Source organism: Rhamphochromis longiceps, linkage group LG6 (assembly GCF_057381845.1).
Source record: "Rhamphochromis longiceps isolate RC_006_pf linkage group LG6, R_longiceps_female_GT1.1, whole genome shotgun sequence".
Taxonomy (NCBI): Eukaryota; Metazoa; Chordata; class Actinopteri; order Cichliformes; family Cichlidae; genus Rhamphochromis; species Rhamphochromis longiceps.
The window spans coordinates 41,101,109-41,122,558 of NC_140562.1; the positions used below are offsets into that span (position 1 = coordinate 41,101,109).

Here is a 21,450-nt window from a genome sequence, read left to right on the forward strand (position 1 = left end):
CACTCGAGATTTCATTGTATTTCATCTTATAGTTACTGTATATTCATTCACACACTCTGCACGAGAGTGAAGTCGAACCATACCACAAACCTCGTGTGAGGGCCAGAATAAATACTTCCAACACTCATGAAGCTAGGCTACACGATGACAGCGCTTTATTAGAGTTAACAGCACACTGTGCAGCTTCTCTGCAGTGCAGATGAAAAGCTGTGTCACTGTGGTTTAAACATGAAGAAAAAGAGACACGCACACTAAAACATGGTCCACTGACACACAGCACAACACAGTCTACACAAGCATGACAAAATGAGCAAAGTTCAGGCATTGTTTTTTTTTGTTTTTATCTGAGCTGTTAAAGACAAAGAACCAACCAGGGTCAAAAGAGTAAACTATGAATAGTACAAAAAAGACATTTTGGCTCAGCCCATAATGAATTCTGTGCATGCCCTGACCCATGATTCGCTGTTTCTGAGGTGTTGCACAGGACTGACATGTCTGCATGACAGACAACTGTAAATAAACTAGTTCCACGGGTTGAACTGCAGCTTTGCAAAGAGTCTATATTTACTTTCAGTGCCTTCCAAAACCAAACAAGAAAAATCTGACCCCAGTTCAAAGGGTGAATTGAGATAAAGATTAAAGTTGAATCATTCTTTGCATTTGTCTGGACCTGTCACATGTAACCAGTTTTCTAGCTTTCTGGTGTTACGCATCAGAGGCCTTTCTCCTTTTCAGTCAGATTTTCAAGTGACTTCGAGAGTCCAGGCTCAACGTACAGAAAGTGGAAAAGATCCAGAGTGTCTGGTCCACTGTGAGTAGTTTCAACATGTCCTTATGCTGCTGATCCACCAAGTTTCTGAGGAAGAGGCAGTTTCTCTCAGCGGGCCCTCGACAGCATTAACTCCACACTTTTTTTTTTTTTTATTTCCCACCCTTTAATTAAAATACAAGTCTCTCATTGTTTGAAGCCACACATGCTAACCCCATCCCCATGACCTTTTGATCCCACATCATTCTCCATTTTGTTTTCTTCATCCACGTCTATCCGCTCCCCACAGCCGCCTTCCTCATCATTTCCTCGTCCTGGACTGAGAGCTCCGTCAGCTTGCGTCCTAGCCGCTCGTGAAGGTCCAGATATTTGGCCACGCAGCGGTCCAGGCAGACCGACTCACCCTTGGTCAGCTCTGCCTCCTTATAATGTGGTGGTACGCACTTCCTGTGGCAGGCATTAGTCATTCTGAGAGGAAAGGAAGGAAACAGTCAAGATTCTTCAGTATTAAGAGTGATGATAAAAATACATTTTTAAAACATAACAAACGTGTTACTACATGATATATTCACGCATAAGCACCTTATTGTGGGGTCCCCATTATGACTTGCTTACAACAGTCACTTAGTAAAACAGAACAGCGCCATCTGCTGGAGTTATTTTGTGAACCTAAAGTTGGCTCTGAATACTCTCCTTTTAAAATTCATAGTTTCATATGACCTGATATAATAGTTATTTAATTTCATAAAGATGTTAAATTAACCAACTTTTAGGTCAAGAAAAGGTGCATTTAAGAAGAGTATTTAGAATTTCTGCAAATAAAATGTATTCTGGCTCATGTCACAGCAGAAATGTGCTTCCCGGTGTTGACACAGATCCTTCATCAGAGCAGGGAGAGACACAGATTCAGTTTAATTATATACTTCAAAGAAGAACTAGCAAAAAGTTAAATGGCAACTAATTACTTCCTTTGTCCTCAAAGTCTTCACAGGGATAAGCCCCGAGGACAGAATTTCATACATCCTTGCCCAACAAACACCACATGACCACCGACGGACATTAAACCCAGTTCCTCTTCACTGCAGGAGATTCACAAAGAGACCAAACTCAAAACACATGAAAGTCATCAATCTCTCATTTCATGTTGCTGAATGAGTCTATCCAACAGCACTTCATCTAGCCAAATGTCTTTTAATACAACACCATGCTCATCAGAAGAAGCCTTAAGTTCCTTCTGCAGGTCACCATCACCGTTTGCCTTAGGAGACACAGTGATGGTGACCTGATAAATCACATTTCAGTGGATTATTTCTTTAACCCGATTAAAATTATTGGTTAGGTTCTTCACATCCAGCCCCAGGATTCAAAAAACTGCAACAAGGTAGACGATAAGCCACGAACGCCTCTAACTGCCTGAAAGGCCCAGTTACTGTCACTGTTCTGGTGAACTACAAGAAACAGTTAAACTGTTAAAAACAGGCATTTTACACTATGTACTTCTAAAAGTACTGCCAGCATTGGGATACCAATAAAATCCCCTAAATCTGAAACATCAACTTACTGACGTGTCAAAATGTTTCCTGTCAAAAGATACTAAACATAACAAACAAACATGACATGCCTCGCCTACCACCAGACCCAACTAAACAGAACAGCCCATCTGACAACGTCCAACAACTGTGTGACGCCATCACGTCAATACAGACCAAAATCTCTGAGGAATGTTTCCACCATTTTTTTTTTTATATCTATGCTAAAGGCAAAAGGGGAATTATCACGTATGAGCAAGCACTAATCAGGTGGCCAGTAACATATCTTTAATGGCTCTAAGATGTTGCCAGGTATCATATGAATGTAGAGAACTAGTTAACTAGAATTTGATAGAATTATTGCTCACTTCCATCCACAAAATGTAAACAAACATTAGTATTTGGTTTATGGAGTGATGTCAATAACTGGGCGCCATCAAATTACTGCAGAAGAAAATCCCAGTAAGCTGATAGAGAGCCAAGAGCCAATCAAACCTCAGTCAAAAAAGTAAAGCAAGCAAACTGCTTGTTTCTTGATCTGAATGGTTGAACAAACCCATAACTCATTGCTCATGTATATTTATTCGTCTCTTTCAAGCCAAAAACACCTGCATAAAAGTACATAAACTATTTTCTTTGGCAACTGACTGAATCTGACTCAGTGGATTTTAACTGCAAGACTTTATTAAAAGCACATGAATGTATAATTTGTGCAAGGTCATGAAAGGATAAATATTAACCAGGCTCGTCTTTTCTTCATTCAGAGATGCAGGTCTGTGCTGCTTCTTCCAAGTATAAAAATACTTGTGATCAAAACCACTTAACTTAATATGAATGAATGTACTCTTACACAAGTGACGGCATTTAAGTAGATTACTGTGTTATGACACAAGGACACATCTTTATATTATGAGAAAAAGCCGTACTGTGCTTATACTGTAAAATTGTGACATGTGAAGTAAATTCAGTGAGTTAAGCACTAAACTCAGGCCTTTAAATTTTAGTCACTATAGCTCTTTTTAAAATAAATGCTATCCCAGACTGGATTTAACCCTTGCCAGCCTTTAGTAGAAGCCACCCTTTGCCTTAAACATGCCGGCTGGTGGGCCTTTATAATAATGAGCTTCACCAGCAGGACACTTGCTCGCATTAACGATGAGCTGTACAGGCTCAGCTTCACTAAACAGTAATTATCTTTGCACATTATTCTGGCACACTGTAAATACATGTAAGTTTGACACATAAAAGCCGCGACACTTCACAGCAGACTGCTGTGGCTAGCTGAGAGGTTAGCTTGTTTGGGCTTTACCGGTTGTACATGTCAGCCATCATCTCCACCTCCAGCTCCGCCGCCAGCTGCTGCGCCTTCACAGGATCCATGGCTCCGCTTCAGTTCTGCTCACACCGGGTCTCGAACCACAAACACGCCGTCCCGCTGAGCCTCTCCTCCGGACAGCAAGCAAGGAGCAGTACCCGCTGCTTCTGTAACCTTCAAACCTGCACGAAAACACGTGTGTGCCGTTTCCCTCACACACTTCCGGTGACAATAAAGTTGGATTCAAAAAGCAGAAAGCGGAGGGAGCAGGAAGCGCGCCCTCTACAGGTGTGTGTGTGTGTATTTCTATTTGTCCAAAGTAAGATAAGAGCCTCACAGGGAAGTGAAGGACAAAAAACCTGCTTAAGTTCAAACTGAACATCAGAATGAGGAAGAAAGTTGGTTTGTTCTGTATTTCTGAAACTTCTGTCTCCATTTATTTATTCATGCTATTTGTATTTTATCTATTAGTACATATTAACCGGCATATGTGTGTGGACACCAGAGAAAGAATTTCATTGTACAGAGAAATGCTTTTCTTTGTACACATGACAATAAATGCTTTGAATCTTCTGAGATGTTCCAATGCAGAGAGATCAGAAAAAGATCAAATGTCCAGTGAGCACCAGCTCTCTGGGTAAAAATTAATTGTAGATGGCAGAGGACAAAGGAAAATGGGCAGACTGCTGCAAGCTGATGAGCAGACAACAGTAACTCAACTAACCACCCGATGCTTGGTTTTGGGGTTGGAAAAAACTGCTTCGTAATTGGACGTCTCGGTTTCTTCTGCAGTATTTGGATGGTTCTGGTGTAAACATAAAAGCATAGATTTACCTTGCTTTGTGTGTCAAGTCCATCCCTTTATGACCACAGTGTACAAATCTTCATATGTCTGCTTCCAGCAAGACACTCAAAGGACCTCCATAGATACCAGAGCTCAATCCAAAGTATTGCATTATAAATGTGTAGCTCATAAATCTGGGGAGCAAACCAGCTGTAACATGTGATGCTGTCATGTCAATATGGACCAAAATGGAAAAGGAATATTTCCAGCACTTTGTTAAATCTATGCCAATTAGAATTCAAGCAAAATGTAACTAATAATGTGGCCAGTGAGTGTATATTCTGTAGTGCCCTCTTGTGTTCAGCTATGGTGCTTTTTAAAGAAAGCAAGCGGTCACATGAAAACGTTTAATAAACCATAATTATATTATGTACTGATGTACATAAAACAGTTTTACAAATATAGACTTAAAACAACAGAGCTTTTCCACAATGGAAACATACAGAGGGACATCACTGAAGGCCACTCAAGTGCCTTTTCCTCTATTCATCAGACAATTTCGCTGAAAATGTAAAATTTATAAAATTGACAAAAGAAACTTTTTCTTTAGAATATTATTAAAGGAAATGAAACATCTTTTTGAACCGTATACAGAAGGAACTAAACGAAAACCCAAAGCGGTGAAAACATGAAGTGAAGAATGTAAAAATGAATCTTTATACGCAACTTCATGTGACATGTGAACATAAACACAACCAGAACAGAGACAGCATTAGAGTGAGAGCCGACCACTGGACAGGGTAGAAAATACACACGTACATGACGTTACTCTGCCTCGTCTCCAGTCACGTCAATCTCATTCACATCATCTTCCTCATCTTCATTCGGAGTCATGTCTATGTTGTTGAGGAACCCCTCACACTCTCTGGTCTGAGATGCTTTTTCTGGGGAGCAAACCAGAACATCCACCTCTTCTTCTTCCTCCTCCTCCTCCTCTTTTCCCTTTTTGTCTGTACTGGTTATCTTCGCGGTCAAGGGCTGCAACATGAAGTCCAAAGCTGTGTTTTCTTCAGGCAGGAGGGTGTCACTGTGAGAGGAGCAGTCATCATTGAGGAATGGAGACCCCGTTGTATCAGATTTTCCTGTGCCACAGAAGGAGACTGTGAGGGTAGCAGGAGCATGTGCGTGCATGTTTGTGTGCAAGCAGAAAGAGGCATACTCACACTTTCCGATGATAAATAACTGATCAATAGTCAGCTGCCTCTATAGCCAGCAGTGAGCTTTTGACGTTAGTGTCTCATCTGCAAACACCGTCAGCAAATAAAACACAAGATCAGCTGCCTTTCAAGTGATTCTGTTCTTGTTCTGCTCTGCAGCCCTCGAGAGCTCAGCGCACCAGCATGGACCAGCATCATCTCAATCGAGTGGCCACTGAGCTCACAGTGCATCTCCAGACCAAACAAGAACTTTAATCACCAGCTGAAGTCAAAGACAGTAGAGCAGAAGTCCATCCACCTAGACCAGGGGTGTGGAACTCCAGGCCTCAGGTTTTAGATGTGTCCTTGATCCATCACAGCTGATTTAAATGGCTAAATTACCTCCTTAACATCTCTTTACGTTCTCCAGAGGCCTGGAAATGAACTAATCATTTGATTCAGGTGCGTTGACCCAGAGCGATATCTAAAACCTGCAGGACACCTGCCCGTGAGGCCTGGAGTTGGACGGTGACCGCCACAAGAGCAACCTGGTCAGGCTGCCACCTAGTCTTGGTCCTCCACAGGAAGGAGCAGGGTTAGGTGGTTAGTTTGAAAATAACAGCTAGTAGATGACAGGAACCTGCACAGCCAAATGGAAAGAAAGCTTTATGGCATGCTTTAAATGCTCGAGTGCCATCCCACTGTTGTGACATAACTGAGGACATAAAAAAGGAAGAAACTAAATAGCAAAAGCAAACATGGACACATGCCTACAGAGAGAATTTTACAGTGTTTCCTACACAAAACACTGCATTCTCCTTCCAAGGTAGATTTTTTTTTAATGTAGTAGATCCACTGAGAAATGAAGGTGCCGTCCAACCAGACTGCAGGACAAACAGCACTTAAGTACATGTTGATCATGCACTGGATTGTGCAACAGCACGTTTAAAAAAAAAATGGCCGTATTGAAGCTGATGTCTGAACAGATACTGAAATTCTGAGCAGACTTAAAAAGACAAAAAATATTAAAATGTAAATTTGCTCTATTGCAAGGTTTAACCTGAAATGATATTCAGTTTTTTTTATTAGTTTTTTCTCTTTTTTTATGTCTAAATCTGCATCTACTTTAAGAAAAGTTTTTTGGTCTCTTGAAGTGAAACTATGCGGCTTTGAGTCAGCCCACATGGGGGCGACACAAACACCGTGCCTTAGCTCCAACGTGACAGTTTATGGTCTGTGTTTTTACAGTTTACTCCCATCTGCAAGAGACAAATGGCCTGAAGCCACAGCACACTATGCCAACCCATCCTCGGAGGTGCCTGTGTGATTGGCATAGAGCAGAAAAATCAATACTACCAATGTAATCATTCATTCTGAATAACAACCTTCAAAACAAAATCCAATTAATTTACCATGGCAACAGAAACAGCAAAATTCAAAGTACCTTCATAAGGACTTCCCAGTGGTCGCTCTCTCTCCGGTGTCACCTTGGCTTCATCTTCTTCCACAACGTCTAAGGACACTGGGTGGTCTTCATCACCATCCAAACTCCTCTTCTCGCTCATACGACTGTTTGTCTCTGCAGACGGGCTCAAAAGAAGATTGTGATTTTTATCAACTGCGATGTTTGAACCTTTGTGATGTTCTTCAGAGTTTGTCCCGTCTTTAATGTCCACTCCTTTCTCCAATATGCCATCTGTGCCTGTTGCAGGTTCATGTGTTTCCTGGGTCTGTTTGGACTTCATTCTTCGTGCTTGTTGCCATTTAATAAGCTTCTGAATGTCCTTCAGAGTGACCACGTGCCGCTGATTCACTGTCCCGGGTTTTACGTTACAGTCATTATTGGTTTCTTCAGCCTTTTCAGTGTGCTCGACACTCGCAGTCTTCTTCACTGCGCTGACCTCCACCTCGCTCTCATTCCTCCTCCGTTTCCTGCACGTCCTCTCCATTTTTTTCTCCTCCTGCTCCTTTGGCAAGTCCCTGTCGACCTGCGCATTGTCGACATTTTCATTGTTTTCAACAACGGCAGGAACACTTTGTGTAGAGTCCTCTACAGGTCTTATTTTTCGGGGTCTACCACGTTTCCTTTTCACGAGCGAGACGCCATCCTGACTCACAAGCTGAGCTCTGCTGACGACAGGCTTGAAAATGCAAGGCGTTTCAGGTGGGGTTGTGTTATTTGCTGCCTCTTGAGATTTTTTTATAAAGCCCCTGGTCCTGATCCGAGACGGCTTGGTGCCAAAGGGTTTTTCTTCCCCAATGTCAATGACGGGCAACATTTTGCTGGGTTTCCCTGGAAGTCCAGATGGTGCATTTGAAGACCTGATAGCCACTTCTCTTTCCTTCAATAGCACATTGTTACTTGACAAACTCACTGAACAATTCTTTGTTCCATCACTGACTTTTAAATCTTTGTACGCAGAACAAGAACCGGTGGAGTCTTGTTGATCATTTGTGCGCCTTCTCTTCCTCCCGTCTCCTGTAGAGTCATCATGTCTATATTTGAAACTCTCCTTCAGCCTCCTGGAGTACGATTTTACTTCTGCTGCTGATTTTTTTCCTCTCTTTTTCAAGCTATTCCCTTTGCAACCTTCTGCACTGGTTCCTCTATTTGTTAAATGCAAATCCTTCTCCTGCTGCTCTTGCTTTGACTGGCAGCTGTGATCTGGATCTGGTGATGGAGATGTACTTTTATGACCTGTGCAAATGATGCTGCTAAAGGGAAACTGCAGTGAACCAGCGTTGTCCGAGAGCCAGGGTCTCCTACGTAAGGATGGCTGCTGCTGGACATCGTGTTCAGGGTTTGCTGAGTTGTTGAGTAGAGGCTGACCTTTAGCTGCAGATGAACTTGGCTCTAATGGGGAGAGACGCTGAGGAAGCCGCAAGTCATCCATGCAAGGTGAGGAAAAAGTGGGTTTAGACTGTGTCCCATCTCCATTTGGCAGAGGCAAAAACTCGAGACTCTGTTGATCATCTTGTGAGGATGGTGGCTGAAATGCTGGGTAATGGAGTTTCTGGCCTCTGGTGGAGAAAGCTGAAGACAGGGCTGAGCCTGTGGTTGTTTCCGGATACAGAGAATTTTGACTTTTGAATGGGGGCAAACCCTGGCAGCTCAATCCATCGATTTGCCATAAAGATCTGACAGCTGGGTTGCACTGGGGAGTCGGCTGCTGCTGCTGGATCAACTTGGGCTGGTTTGGAGCTGCAAAGCAACAATGGATACCTAACGAGCAAGCGGAAGGATGACTATCAATTCATCTTAAATACGTGAATTGTAAGCCCTGTATTTTTATAGACATTTTCTGTGACAATCAAAAAATCCAATTAAAAGTACCAATTAATAAGCTCCTAAAAACTGAGGAGGAAGGGCAGCAGGACGGGTAGCAGTGAGAGCACTTGAACTGAGACTTAAGTCAGGTTCAACTCAGTCTGCTTCTGTAATAACATGTAATGTGCTTTAAAAAAAAAAAAGAAAGAAAAAGGTCCTACTGTGTTACTCTCTGAAAATACACCTCTGCCTTTTTAAAATCAGTATAAAAAGGACAGAAGTCTAAAACAGTCGTCTACAAACTGCTCAGCCTCAGCTGTCCCTCCTACTCACATCCAGATCAAATCTGAACATCTTCAACTGTGCAACATCCAGCTCCTGCACTTTTTTGCCCATCTCCAAACCACAAACCTGCTTTACTCCCAGTACCTCTACTATTTGCAGATTCACTGTTACACCTGTCTCCCTCTCATTCATACACATGTATTCTTTTTTTTGCTTCTACTGACTTTTTTATTTATTTATTTTTATTTCTCTTCTGTCCAGGCTCTCTTCCACCTGCTCTCAGTTAATTCTTCAAATTCATTTTCTTTGCAGAAACACTGAAGTTTAATCCAAGGAACGAAGAACTGTTTGAGGTTTTAGACAAAACAAGGTATAAAAAATAATAAAGACAAACTGTAAGGCTTTACATGTTGTTAAAATGTAACTAAACAAACACAAAAATCACCAATAAATGTTAAATGCTGAACAGTAAACTTCAGTACATTCGCAGTGAGGGGTGGTCAGGATTTTTGAGTCCTTATTCTAAAATTGATCAATGTCTTGTCTCAAAAAACAAACAAACAAACAAACAAACAAACAAACAAACAAACAAACAATCAACCCCAATACTGTTAAGATGTAATACACTACTGCATGCAGAAGGTGGCAGTAATGGACCTAAAAACTGTTTGCTAGCCACAAACAATAACAGGCCAGTAATGAGACCCTGGAGCCTGTGGAGCAGTGAGGAGAGATGCTAAGGAGTCTTTAACAAAAGAATAAAAATACAGAAAACAAAAAAAACTTACTACGGGTCTGTACAACTATTTCATAATGTGATATTAAAAATATATGTGTATTTACAAAGAAAGCTTCTACCTGTCTCCACTGACGTCTGGTTGCTTTGCGACTCCAAATCCTGAAAGAAAGCAACCTCTGCTGCACTGGCAACAGGATCCATCCGACCCTGGGCTGCGTCACCCTGCGAAACTGGGACTCGGCAAACATTGTGGCTCGACTCCAACTTCTTACAGTTACTCTCCAAGTTGGGCAGGATGTTCAGGCTCATCATGACGTCCTCTAACAGCTTCTCTATCTGCTCGTCACACTCGTCCACAGAGCCCTGCGGCTGAGGCGCCGGCGCTGATTGAAGCTCAGTGTCGGGGTTTGAGGTGAAGCTGCTGCTGGAGAAAGACTGGGATTCAGAGGTGGTGCTGTGGTGTTGCTCTGGTTGTGTGGGAGAGCTGGTTACAGCAGGTGGAAGGTTCTGGATCTCTGGTTTCTGAACAGGGCATGGGGGGACAGGGGAGGGAGGAGGCTCGAGTTCCTCAGCATCTGTCTGTGGCTTTTTGAAAGATGAATAAGAAACCATTAAAACCATTACAAAATATCACCTTTCATTCAAACTTTAAAACAAAGGTGAATTCATCTGTCTGCAGATAAACTGGACTAACAAACTATTTTATTGAGGTGCTTCTCTGAAAATGAGTCCCCAACAGTTGCCTCTAAGTGCTTTATAATGTAGGCGAGGTAATAATAATACAGAGAAAACAACGACGGTTGAAACGTGATTGTCGGATTAGGGGCGACGGGACAAAGACTTTATTTTACCACTGAAATCTAAGTTTCATATCAAAGTTTGGATTTTCATTCCTCCAGTTGAAGTTATTTGATGAGAGCTGGAAAGGAAGACTGAAACCAGCTAAAATATTTAACAACCACTTCTCTGATCACCACAGTTTGAATAAAAAACGACTTCACTGTTTGCAGCACTCACAGGAAACAAGTGAAGAAAAAGAAATTAACTGGTGATCATGTCATTTTATAAACACTTTTTTCCAATTCCTGTTTTTCATATTCACATTAAACAATTGACAAATTTCTCGACACGTAAATAAAAACAGATACTGCTTTACCATCAAGACATCAGAGATTCTTGTGGTAATCTTTTACCCTTTACCAGGTAAAAGGATGGCAAAGTTTCCACAGAGCAAGTATGTCTGCTGTGCTGCTGATCTCAGGGGGAGAACATGATGAAACGCACCTTCTTTCTGGTCGAGCCTGAGGCAACAGCCGAGCTAAACCTGCCCAGCTAAGGTTTTACACCACATTTACATCATACCGCTGCTGCTTACTTCTCACAGAGCACGGAGTGAGACTTTAACGTCTCACCAAACCATCGGCCGGGCCACGTGCACCTCCTCCTCCTCTTCTTCAGCCTACTCTATTCTGCAGAAATGCACCTTCCCTCCTGCGGTCTCTATTCTTGTTGACAAATGGATATTTCTTGTTTCTTGCTTACCAGCGTGAGCTTAAGTTATATAAATGTTTAGTTGTCATGCTTTCATAGGTAATATTTCAAAACATTGCAAAACATCTGGCATCAAAAATAAGCCCCAATGCCAAGCAACAGTCTTCAAGCACATTTCAAAGTATAACAGGTATGATTACTCGTTTCTCAGGTCTCCAGCTGCCTGAGTCTATAACACAGTATAAACAAAGATTAAGAAGAAGAAGCTGGTTATTGTAAGGTTTTGAAAGGGCATCCTATTTTTTAATCAAAATAAAAGTTTTTATCACAGGGAATTCTTCCACTTCATGTTTCTTGATGTTCACTCGATTATGCCGTCTGTCAGACTCAGAACTGGGAATTTAAGTGATACTGAAATGTACTTTCCTAAATACTTCAAATCTCCCACTAGCTCATGACAAACCTCATGACACTGTCACACGTGTAAAGCCTGAAACCATAAAAAAAAAATCCATCCATCCGCTTCTTCTCATCCTTTTCAGGGGCGCTGGAGCCTATCCCAGCTGTCATAGGGCGAGAGGCGGGGTACACCCTGGGCAGGTCGCCAGTCTGTCGCAGGGCCAACACACAGGGACAGACAACCATTCGCGCTCACATTCACTCGCACATTCACACCTATGGGCAATTTGGATTATCCAATTAACCTATCCCCACAAGCCATAAAAAATTGCCAGAAAATTAAAAACAAAAACATTTTTTTAAGCGTTTAGTGTAGCTTCAAAAAATGTACCGTACTTTCTGGACTATAAGCCGCTACTTTTTCCCTTAGGTTTTGAGCCATGAGGCTTATACAAAGGTGCGGCTATTCTGTGGATTTTTCTTCCACCACTAGGGGGACTCTAACCAGAATTAGAATAAAAAACAAGATAGATTGATGAAAAATCAATGCAAAGAAGAATACACTACTTTTTCTTTAGCAGATAGAACACCATCCATCCATCCATCTTCATCCGCTTTGTCCGGGGCCGGGTCGCGGGGGCAGCAGCCTAAACAAAGAGGCCCAGACCTCCCTCTCCCCAGCCACCTCCTCCAGCTTATCCGGGGGAATACCAAGGCGTTCCCAGGCCAGCCGAGAGATATAATCTCTCCAGCGTGTCCTGGGTCTGCCCCAGGGCCTCCTCCCGGTGGGACATGCCTGGAACACCTCACCCAGGAGGCGCCCAGGGGGCATCCTTGTCAGATGCCCGAACCACCTCAGCTGGCTCCTTTCGATGTGGAGCAGCAGCTGCTCTACTCTGAGCCCCTCCCGGATGGCCGAACTTCTCACCCTATCTCTAAGGGAGAGGCCAGCCACCCTTCGGAGGAAGCTCATTTCTGCCGCTTGTATCCGCGATCTCGTTCTTTCGGTCACTACCCACAGCTCGTGGCCATAGGTGAGGGTAGGGACGTAGATCGACCGGTAAATTGAGAGCCTCGCTTTTACACTCAGCTCCCTCTTCACCACGACGGACCGGTGCAGCGTCCGCATTACTGCAGCTGCAGCCCCAATCCGTCTGTCGATCTCCGGCTCCCTTCTCCCATCACTCGCGAACAAGACCCCGAGATACTTGAACTCCTCCACTTGGGGCAGGAACTCATCCCCAACCCAGAGTGGGCACTCCACCCTTTTCTGGCTGAGAACCATGGCCTCAGCGTGTTCAGATAGAACACGCACAACAAATTACCAACTGGTAATTATTTTCAAATCCTCGCCCCTTCATCATGGAAACCACACGAAGAAGTTCGTATGATGCAAGTTTTAAGTTGAAGGCCATCGATCTTGCTATCCAGGAGGGAAACCGCGCTGCTGCACGCAAGCTTAGCGTCAATGAGTCTATGGTGAGACGTTGGAGGCGACAGCGGGAAGAGCTCATGCAATGCCAAAAGTCGAGAAAAGCTTTCAGAGGACATAAAAGCAGGTGGCCTGAACTTGAAAATGTCCTGGAGGAATGGGTGAACACACAGAGAGCAGGTGGCCGAGGTGTATCCACTGTACAGATCCGACTGAAAGCCGAAACAATCACCCGCGAAATGAATATTAAAGATTTCAAAGGTGGGCCGTCATGGTGTTTCAGATTTATGAAACGTAAAAACCACGGACCACTCTCTGTCAGCAACTCCCCCCTGACTATCAGGAAAAAGTTGAAAACTTCCACAAATTCGTTGAAAAAAGATACAAGAAAACTCCATCGGACCAGACGACATAATCAATATGGATGAAGTACCTTTAACATTTGATCTGCCTCTGACCAGGACCGTTAACAAGACAGGTGCATCATCCGTGTTGTTGAAAACAACAGGCCATGAGAGGACGCACTTCACCTGCGTTCTGGCATGCACGGCATCTGGACAAAAACTTCCACCAGTGGTGATTTTTAAGCGCATAACTATGCCGAAAGAACAACTCCCGAAAAGGCATAGTGGTCAAAGTTAACACCAAAGGGTGGATGATAGAAGGTCTAATGAAGGAATGGTTAACGGAGTGCTATGGGAAGCGCCCGGGAGGATTTTTTCACCGGAAAAAAGCACTGCTTGTTTTGGATAGCATGAGGGCCCATATCACAGATTCTGTGAAAGCAGCGATCAAGAAAACAAACTCCATTCCAGCTGTGATTCCTGGAGGTACAACAAAGTTTTTGCAGCCACTTGACATCAGTGTAAATCGGGCATTTAAAGCTGCACTACGGGTTGAGCGGGAGACTTGGATGACAAGCGGTGAAAAGTCATTCACAAAAACTGGCCGCATGCGAAAAGCATCCTTTTCTGATGTCTGTCAGTGGATCCTAACAGCGTGGAGTGCTGTGAAAGAATCCACCATCACCAATGGGTTCCGAAAGGCTGGACTGCTGCGCGAAGAGAGCGGCGCACCTTCAGAGCCAACTTCACCGGAGGATGACAGTGACACGGAGAGCGAGACTGATGGAGACAGATGTGATGAAGCTCTTCTGAGCCTGTTCAACTCCGACACTGAAGAAGACGACTTCATGGGTTTCAGCGAAGATGATTAAAGTGACTTGTGGTTTCAAATACAGGAAAAACGGAGGTAAATAAATACTGTTCCGTTTTAATCAGCAAAGTTGCTGCCGTGTTAAAAGGCATTGTTCGGAAAGAATCTGTTCAGGTACATACTTGTACATTTGCAGTACAAGATTGTTCTGTACATGCAGTAAATATCTATTTTTTCAACATAGATATCTGCGGCTTGTATATCTTTTTTTTTTTTTTTTAAATAGAGCTGATGCGGCTTATATACAGGTGCGCTCTATTGTCCAGAAAGTATGGTAATTAAATATTAAGTTATTTTGCAATTTATTCCTTAACCCAGGGTCCAGGGTATAATTGGCCGTTTTTGACTACTTTTTGATTTTACCTCTATATTTCACCTTTAAAATATGTTTTTCTTGCCTTTTTTGGTATCATTATTTTCAGCACAACCTCAAATATCTGAAATTTGAGTTATTTTTTCATTTTGGTATACTATATTAGCACAGTTGATCTAAATTCAGACAAAAAATTCAAAATCCGAGTAGAAAAAAGTTATATTTTTTACTGTAAAACCCACAAACATGTTTAACGAATAATTTTCATAACTTGAAATGCAAATAGAAATTGTACATTTCTAAAAATTATGCACAAGTTTTGCAAACAACAAAGTTATATGGTACCATTTACCTAAAAATGCAGCCAAGGCCTCAGGCGTTTTTTATATAACCATTTAAATCTATTTACAGAACAATCAGGTGTTCTGCATCAAATAAGAAGGCACACAAATTATTTGTGCCAGTCCAAAAAAAATGTAGTTTGTGTTCAGTATAAGACAGAGGAGAACAGCACAGGCCTAAACCCTGCAGGTCTGACAGCAGGAGGTGCATCAGTCCAGTTTTCCATGTGGGAACAGCGTTTACACTGAAATCTGCCTTTGACGGCTTTTTTAGAGCAAATATGAAATTCAGCGGTCTAACTGACACACAATACAAGACAATAACTACACAACAAACTAACTACAGCCTCCAAACACGCTAAACGTCACTAATGTCTCACATATGAAAACTCGCTCACTCTCTCTGTCTTTCGCTCGCCCGCTTTCCATCGCGGGTGTCACTCCACTCATCAGTTTTTTGATTGGCTGACATGGTAAACTCTAACACCAATAGGGAAGGGATGTTCGCAAAGGGAGAGTGTTTGCTAGCGCTGTCTGTAGAAAACGCTGTTTTTACCGTTCTTCACACTGTAAACGCCACTGTTTTGTTCAGAAAAAAACATCGCGTGTATTTTTTATCATAACTCTGGTTTTACGTGGCCCATCGACACAATTCAAAAACTGGTATATAGTGAAGTTCGCACTTTCGACCCAAGTTGAAATGGGGACTCTGACCTGCCGCATCTTGTAGCTGTGTCGTCTTAAATTGGTCATGTGATTTTGATGCGCCGCCGCGTCCAGCGACCCCAGAGGGTTAAATACCTGAGTCGGTGATGTCAGGATGGACGTCTCATTTGGGCTTTGTACCGTCACCACCTCCCACATCTCTCCTGTCGTTCTTCTCCTCAGCTTCACCTGCACACACATAAGACAAATACAGTTCTGACAAAAACACACAAAGTGAGAAAGGTGTCCAACACATGTGGTGTGACATATAACAAACTAATCCAGAGACAACGAACATACATGATGCCTACACTCAATCCATGAAACGGAACTCCTGCTCACAACACGAAAAGAATACAATTTCTTTTCACCTTGATGGATATCTGTGCGTCTTCCATCATCTCCTTCATCTTGGTTAGATCTTTCACCGCTGCGCTGCATGGTGAAGGACTCTTTTCACTCGAGTTTTCTTTTTCGTTCATCTCATCTCTGCAGACCTGTCGTGGCTGCTCTGCATTTACGCTCTCAGCTGCCGTGCCGTTTGATTTTCCATCCTCCAATCCTGCCCTTTCTCTGGACAACCAGGTGATGCTGTCCCCAGACTCAGATGACTCTTGGTAACAGTCGCCCTGAGCTTCCGAGGAACTGGAATCATTACGGATGGTAGGAAAAGGCACAGTGTCAATGGAAAAAGATGAAGTGGATGTGGGATTCGTTACACTGTCACAAGTTTGGCCAAATGTAGACTCTGCATCACTGGCAACGGCGGGGCGAGGGGTGAGATGTGGAACAGTGATACAAACATCCGGGCTTTGAGCTACAGAGGAGGCAGGCTCCAGATTTCCAAAATCCACTGAATTTTCAGCAATGGTTGCTGTCTGTGTGCCAACAGACACACTGATTGTCTTTCTGACTGGTGAATTTTCCTCTCCCGTGCCCGTCACCTCAGCCTCAACATGTGTCTCCTGTATTTTTAGGCTTCCCCGTCTCTCTCTGCAATTCCCAAGACTCTGCCTCCTTTCCTGGACTTCTTTCGGCCCTCCACCCTTCTGTCCTCGTACAAGGTCTGTGATTCCAAACTGGTGGGCTGCAGCCAGCACATCACTCTTCTCATTGTTTCCTTTTACCTCCAGCACACCAGAGTAAAGCAGACCAACCAGCTTGAGCAGAGTCTGGGCCTTCACGGTCTGGAGCTGGAGCTGACGCTTCTGTCCAGATGGAGGTGAGGGGGAGGCTGAAAGCTTCTGAGACAAGTACGGGCTGAGAGCTGCAAGGATGCAGCTGTGGGTTGGGATTGAGATACCTTTACATAAAGAATAAGTCAGGAGAGAATGACTCAATTGTGCATTTTGTACATTGTCTTACATCACAAAGAACTTTGTAATTTTCCTTCTTTCTCACCCTCAGTTTGGAGCAGGGTGTCACAGAACTGGGCACTGTTCTGTTGTCTCTGCAGCCCCCCGAGAAGCTGCACCTCATAACCAGGCCACAGGTACCTCTGCATGTCCACATGAGCACTTCTGTTTGAAGTACAAACAGAAGCCGTCTTGAAGCAAAATCAAACAGGCACAAGAGCATTCGCAGGCAGAGGGAGTTTGCAATTCACATCCAAAGATACGTTTTTAATTTTAAAAAAGTAATATGGTTAACATTCCAGGGCATGTGTGTGCAAAATTTATGTTTCCCTGCACAACATCAGAGGCAGAAGAAAGACATGGAGAAGAATCCTTAAGTGAGAATTCTGTAACAGCAAACACGGTGGCTGAAGCCCAACCTTCAGATAGAAAAAAGCATTTCAAAGTCTTATTTTTTTTAAGCGTTTTAAATCAGATTTAACAGGTGATTGTAAATGTGCAGCTTTTATTCTTTGGTTACCACTCAGATAATGATAACGATTAGATAGTCCTTCAAAGTAACTGCCCAAATAAGGGACTACAAGGATTTTTATCTCTGTCAAATGAACATGTGCCTGCATGACTTCCTGACTTATCTGACTGTGTGTGTGCTTGTCTTCATCTTCTCATCTGGAAGCTCATAAACCAGCTGCCATTTGGAATTTGTCTCAGACCTTTATGAGTCATTTCATTGAGCTTACGAAATGTCACAACATTTATTTATATGCAGACACGCACATTCCAAAGATTCTCAGTGAGACCCAAACCACTTTGCCACAATTTGATCCGAATGAATGCGGCCATCTTGGAATATGTCCATGCCATCAGGGAAGAAAAAAAATCCATGGCTGGAAAAAGCTGCTCATTCAGTAAATTCAGGTAGCTGACCTCATTCAACAATGCTGAACCTAGATATGAGCAACTAAACCAACCACAAGACTGCCCCCATGGGCTCGTGTTGGTGCATCAATTTATCTGTATCCCTCAGTATGACGTGCTAATCATTCTTAAGCAGGATAAATCTGGGCTCAGACCATCTTTAAGCACCTAAGCAAACTGAAGTCTTCTTTCCACCCTTACAGCCTCATTGAGAAGTGGTTTTCTTAGGGCTATGATAGCATTTAGTGCCAGTGTCTTGAGTTTGCTACAATGTAAGATAAGGAAATGCCATGACTCTGTTTTTTTGGAGATTTCTTCCTGTTAAAAGGGAGTTTTTCCTTTCCACTATTGCCAAGTGCTTGCTCATAGATGGTTTTCTGATTGTTGTTGGTTTTCTCTGTATTATCGTAGGGTTGTTCTGTTACAATATAAAGCACTTCGACAAGACTGTTGCTGTGATTTGGTGTTATATAAATTAAATTGAAGTTTTTACAAACTAAATATTTCAGTAATCTCCGATCAGGATCATTCAAGATTTTGTCCATTTCTCCATCAAAGATGATGGTTCACCACAACTCTTACAGATTTCAATAATGCAATAATACACTGGGCAGTTATTAACCCAGTTTTCGTCATTTTAGGAATCTCCTGAGTTTTTCCCCTGCTCAGGCCAATAATGTCACCCTTCTAAAATAGAGTAAGATCTTTTCCACAACCCCCAGGATACGTCTCCAGACATATCCTGGGGGTTAAATAACCTGCTGCCAGCTAAAACATTAAATCACTGTGATAATTATTTAGTGGAATGGGTGGACAATAGTCACAACCTATTTCTTTGGGTGGTGACTACTTTTTTTTTTTTCCAGCTTGGCTATAACATATGGTTCATTAAAGGGCATGTGAATTTAATTTCAGCAAAAACTGAGACACAAAAACTGCTTGTATAGAAACCTTGTCCTTCTTTCGGCTACAATTTTAAGGAGGTCGCCACAAATCATCTGCCTCCAAACAAATCTGTTAAACACTTAAATAGCTTAAATAACGGGGGGGGCTCACTATCCTATTGAATAAGAGCACAGTCATAAGGTAGTCAGTATTAGCAGACATGGAAAACGTTGTATAGAAATTACCAGTCGAATTAAATTAAAAATTGCTTTCAAAGTTTGGCTGATTTGCACAAAAATGAATTATTTGACCAACTTTGCTTAGAATGGCAGGAAACAGATCTTTTGATGATGATTAAAAAAAAACCAAATCAGATTCAAGGTAGGGTATTCCTTTGAAAGTACCAAAATATTCCAATTGCTATTTTTTTTTTTTTTTTGCTTTTATTATTGTATTATTGCTTTTATTGTAATTTAAGATACAATTTCGAGCTTTTCTGAATATATGGACGCTAGATAATGGTTTCATTTATTTTCTATTAATCTGAATAATACAGTTTATTTATACCTTTTATCTTTTGAGTTGAAGAGCTTTTTCCCCTAAAATCGAAATGAACATTTCTGAGTAAATTGCTCAATTGCTGCATTCATGGTTTGGGGGAAAGCCTCACTTTTGACCTCTTCTTATAATTTAATGCAGGTTTAAATTCTTGGTACAACTTGAGATCCTTAATTTAAGTACTAGGTACACCTCTAGATACCCGTTTTCTTCTGACAGTGTAATGAGTCACGGCTAGTTTCCTGTGTGCGGTGTGTACAGAGGTGGTCTCTCTGGCAGGATCACAGCTAACACCGACTCTGGGAGCATGTGGACCACGTGGAGGAGCCCTACAAATTAATTAGCATTAGTGAACTTCACTATCGGCTTGTTACCAATCAGACAACATTTTTATTTGTTTGTCTGTTTCATTTATTCCATTAATCGCAATTTTCTAGACACCTAAGCAGACTTTTTTTTTTTTTTTTTAAACAAAATGCGTTGGTTAATCGTCGCTGTCTAGACTTATCCTAGCTAGCTTAAGAGGTAGCTACATGTTAGCACAAAAATGCAAAAAACCAAAACGCCCTTCATTTCGCATAAAATTTTGCCACTTTATTCATAGACTACAACTTAATAATCCTTCCATTCCTTAGAATGAAGGTTTAATTGGCTTAACCTTATTAAGATGGCTAATTCTGGAGTGATTTCCGACACTGTGGCTAATGTAGGTTAGCTTTAAAGTTACACTTACCAAAATCTTCCTGTAGCAGGAGCAGAGGGTTCATGGAGGATTATGTTTATTTTACCCACTGGAGTTAAAGCCAGAAATTAAAGTCGCACAGCCATATGCAACACATCGACGCCCATCACGAGTTTTTGCATCCGAGATGGTGTTGCAACGTGATAGCGACACCTACTGACCGCCCTGTGAAATGACACCGAGCGCTGAGTTATTAGCAAGTTTGGTGTCAGCTCAGAGTGGATTCACTTTTAGTTTCATTGGTTTAAAAATTTTAGTTCCAATTTGTTTTGTGATAGTGAAAAAATAAATTTATGAATTAAATATGCAAGCTGAAAATCTTTACTGACATATGTGTAGTTTGTTGATAACAAAACGGCGTTAAACAGAATCAGCGGAAACCAAAATGTGTATATATAAGAGGGAGAGTCCTTTTACTTGTGTTTGTGTTCCTGTTCCTTCTTCCTGATGTCGGCATCCATTGGTCATCACCATAACTATCACAACTACGGTCTTCTCCTTGTCAGCCACCACTATGTGTGGTTGGTTGGCCAGTAGCAGATTCTCTGTCTGGAACTTGAAGTCTCACAGGACCAGTCCTGTTGTTCCCAACCACCTTAAAGGTTAAAGGTTGTCGTCGTGGTTATTCTGCCAATGCTTTACAGCAGAAGGTGAAAAAACATTTCAAGTCACAAAATATGCAGCATTATGTGGAATATGGCAAATACTACCACAAAAAAAGCAAACGCAACAAAAAAACAATACAAAAACAATTTTGGATTAAAAACAAAAAAAGAAATAAAATGATGGATGTTTCCCCTCAGACGCCAAAGGTTTTGTAGATGAAACAGCAGCAGAAACATGTACAAAGGAGACTACATGAGTAAAGGGAGACCTACATAAGGAATAATGCTGGCTGTAATGTATGCTCTTTAAGTTTACGCAGTGAGGGCGTCAGGAATGTTGCTTTCAAATGGAATTTATCCTTCACATTATAAATGGCTCAGAATTAGTGTCCCAATTTTAATTGGCTGGAATTTGGTCACCTGACTCGCAGCCATGTGGAAATCCTACAGTGTCACTAAAAGTCTGGACCATTTCCTTCTCATGCTTAAATTACTGCTACTTAATTTCCTCAATATGTTTTTAAAAGTAGAAAATACTTTTTTTTGTAGTCTAGTTTTTATTACCCCCACTTTCAACTATAATAACCACAAGTAAATGATACTGAG

General features: G+C 42.1%; 2 protein-coding genes across 2 annotated transcripts; both read right to left on the minus strand.

The window, feature by feature from the left end:
- Positions 1-133: 133 nt before the first annotated feature.
- On the minus strand, positions 134-3,832 carry timm10 (translocase of inner mitochondrial membrane 10 homolog (yeast)). Its single transcript, XM_085410732.1, has 2 exons — positions 3,608-3,832; positions 134-1,237 (listed from the first exon to the last, which is right to left on the minus strand). The coding sequence occupies exons 1-2, from the start codon at positions 3,676-3,678 to the stop codon at positions 1,042-1,044; spliced, it is 267 nt and encodes an 88-aa protein (XP_085266858.1). The 5' UTR covers positions 3,679-3,832; the 3' UTR covers positions 134-1,041.
- Positions 3,833-4,826: 994 nt separating this feature from the next.
- On the minus strand, positions 4,827-20,859 carry LOC146668742 (uncharacterized). Its single transcript, XM_085410733.1, has 7 exons — positions 20,657-20,859; positions 17,183-17,301; positions 16,153-17,084; positions 15,878-15,970; positions 10,005-10,470; positions 7,038-8,816; positions 4,827-5,539 (listed from the first exon to the last, which is right to left on the minus strand). Exons 1-7 carry the CDS (start codon positions 20,698-20,700, stop codon positions 5,223-5,225), a joined length of 3,750 nt encoding a protein of 1,249 aa, XP_085266859.1. The 5' UTR covers positions 20,701-20,859; the 3' UTR covers positions 4,827-5,222.
- Positions 20,860-21,450: the final 591 nt, after the last annotated feature.

Coding starts and splice junctions, on each gene's coding strand:
- timm10 (XM_085410732.1), bottom strand. CDS start 3,678: ATGGATCCTGTGAAGGCGCAGCAGCTGGCGGCGGAGCTGGAGGTGGAG. Junction 1,238..3,607: donor ATGGCTGACATGTACAACCG/GTAAAGCCCAAA, acceptor CTTTCCTCTCAG/AATGACTAATGCCTGCCACA.
- LOC146668742 (XM_085410733.1), bottom strand. CDS start 20,700: ATGGATGCCGACATCAGGAAGAAGGAACAGGAACACAAACACAA. Junction 15,971..16,152: donor ACGCACAGATATCCATCAAG/GTGAAAAGAAAT, acceptor ATGTGTGTGCAG/GTGAAGCTGAGGAGAAGAAC. Junction 5,540..7,037: donor ACTGGGAAGTCCTTATGAAG/GTACTTTGAATT, acceptor TCTGTGGCACAG/GAAAATCTGATACAACGGGG.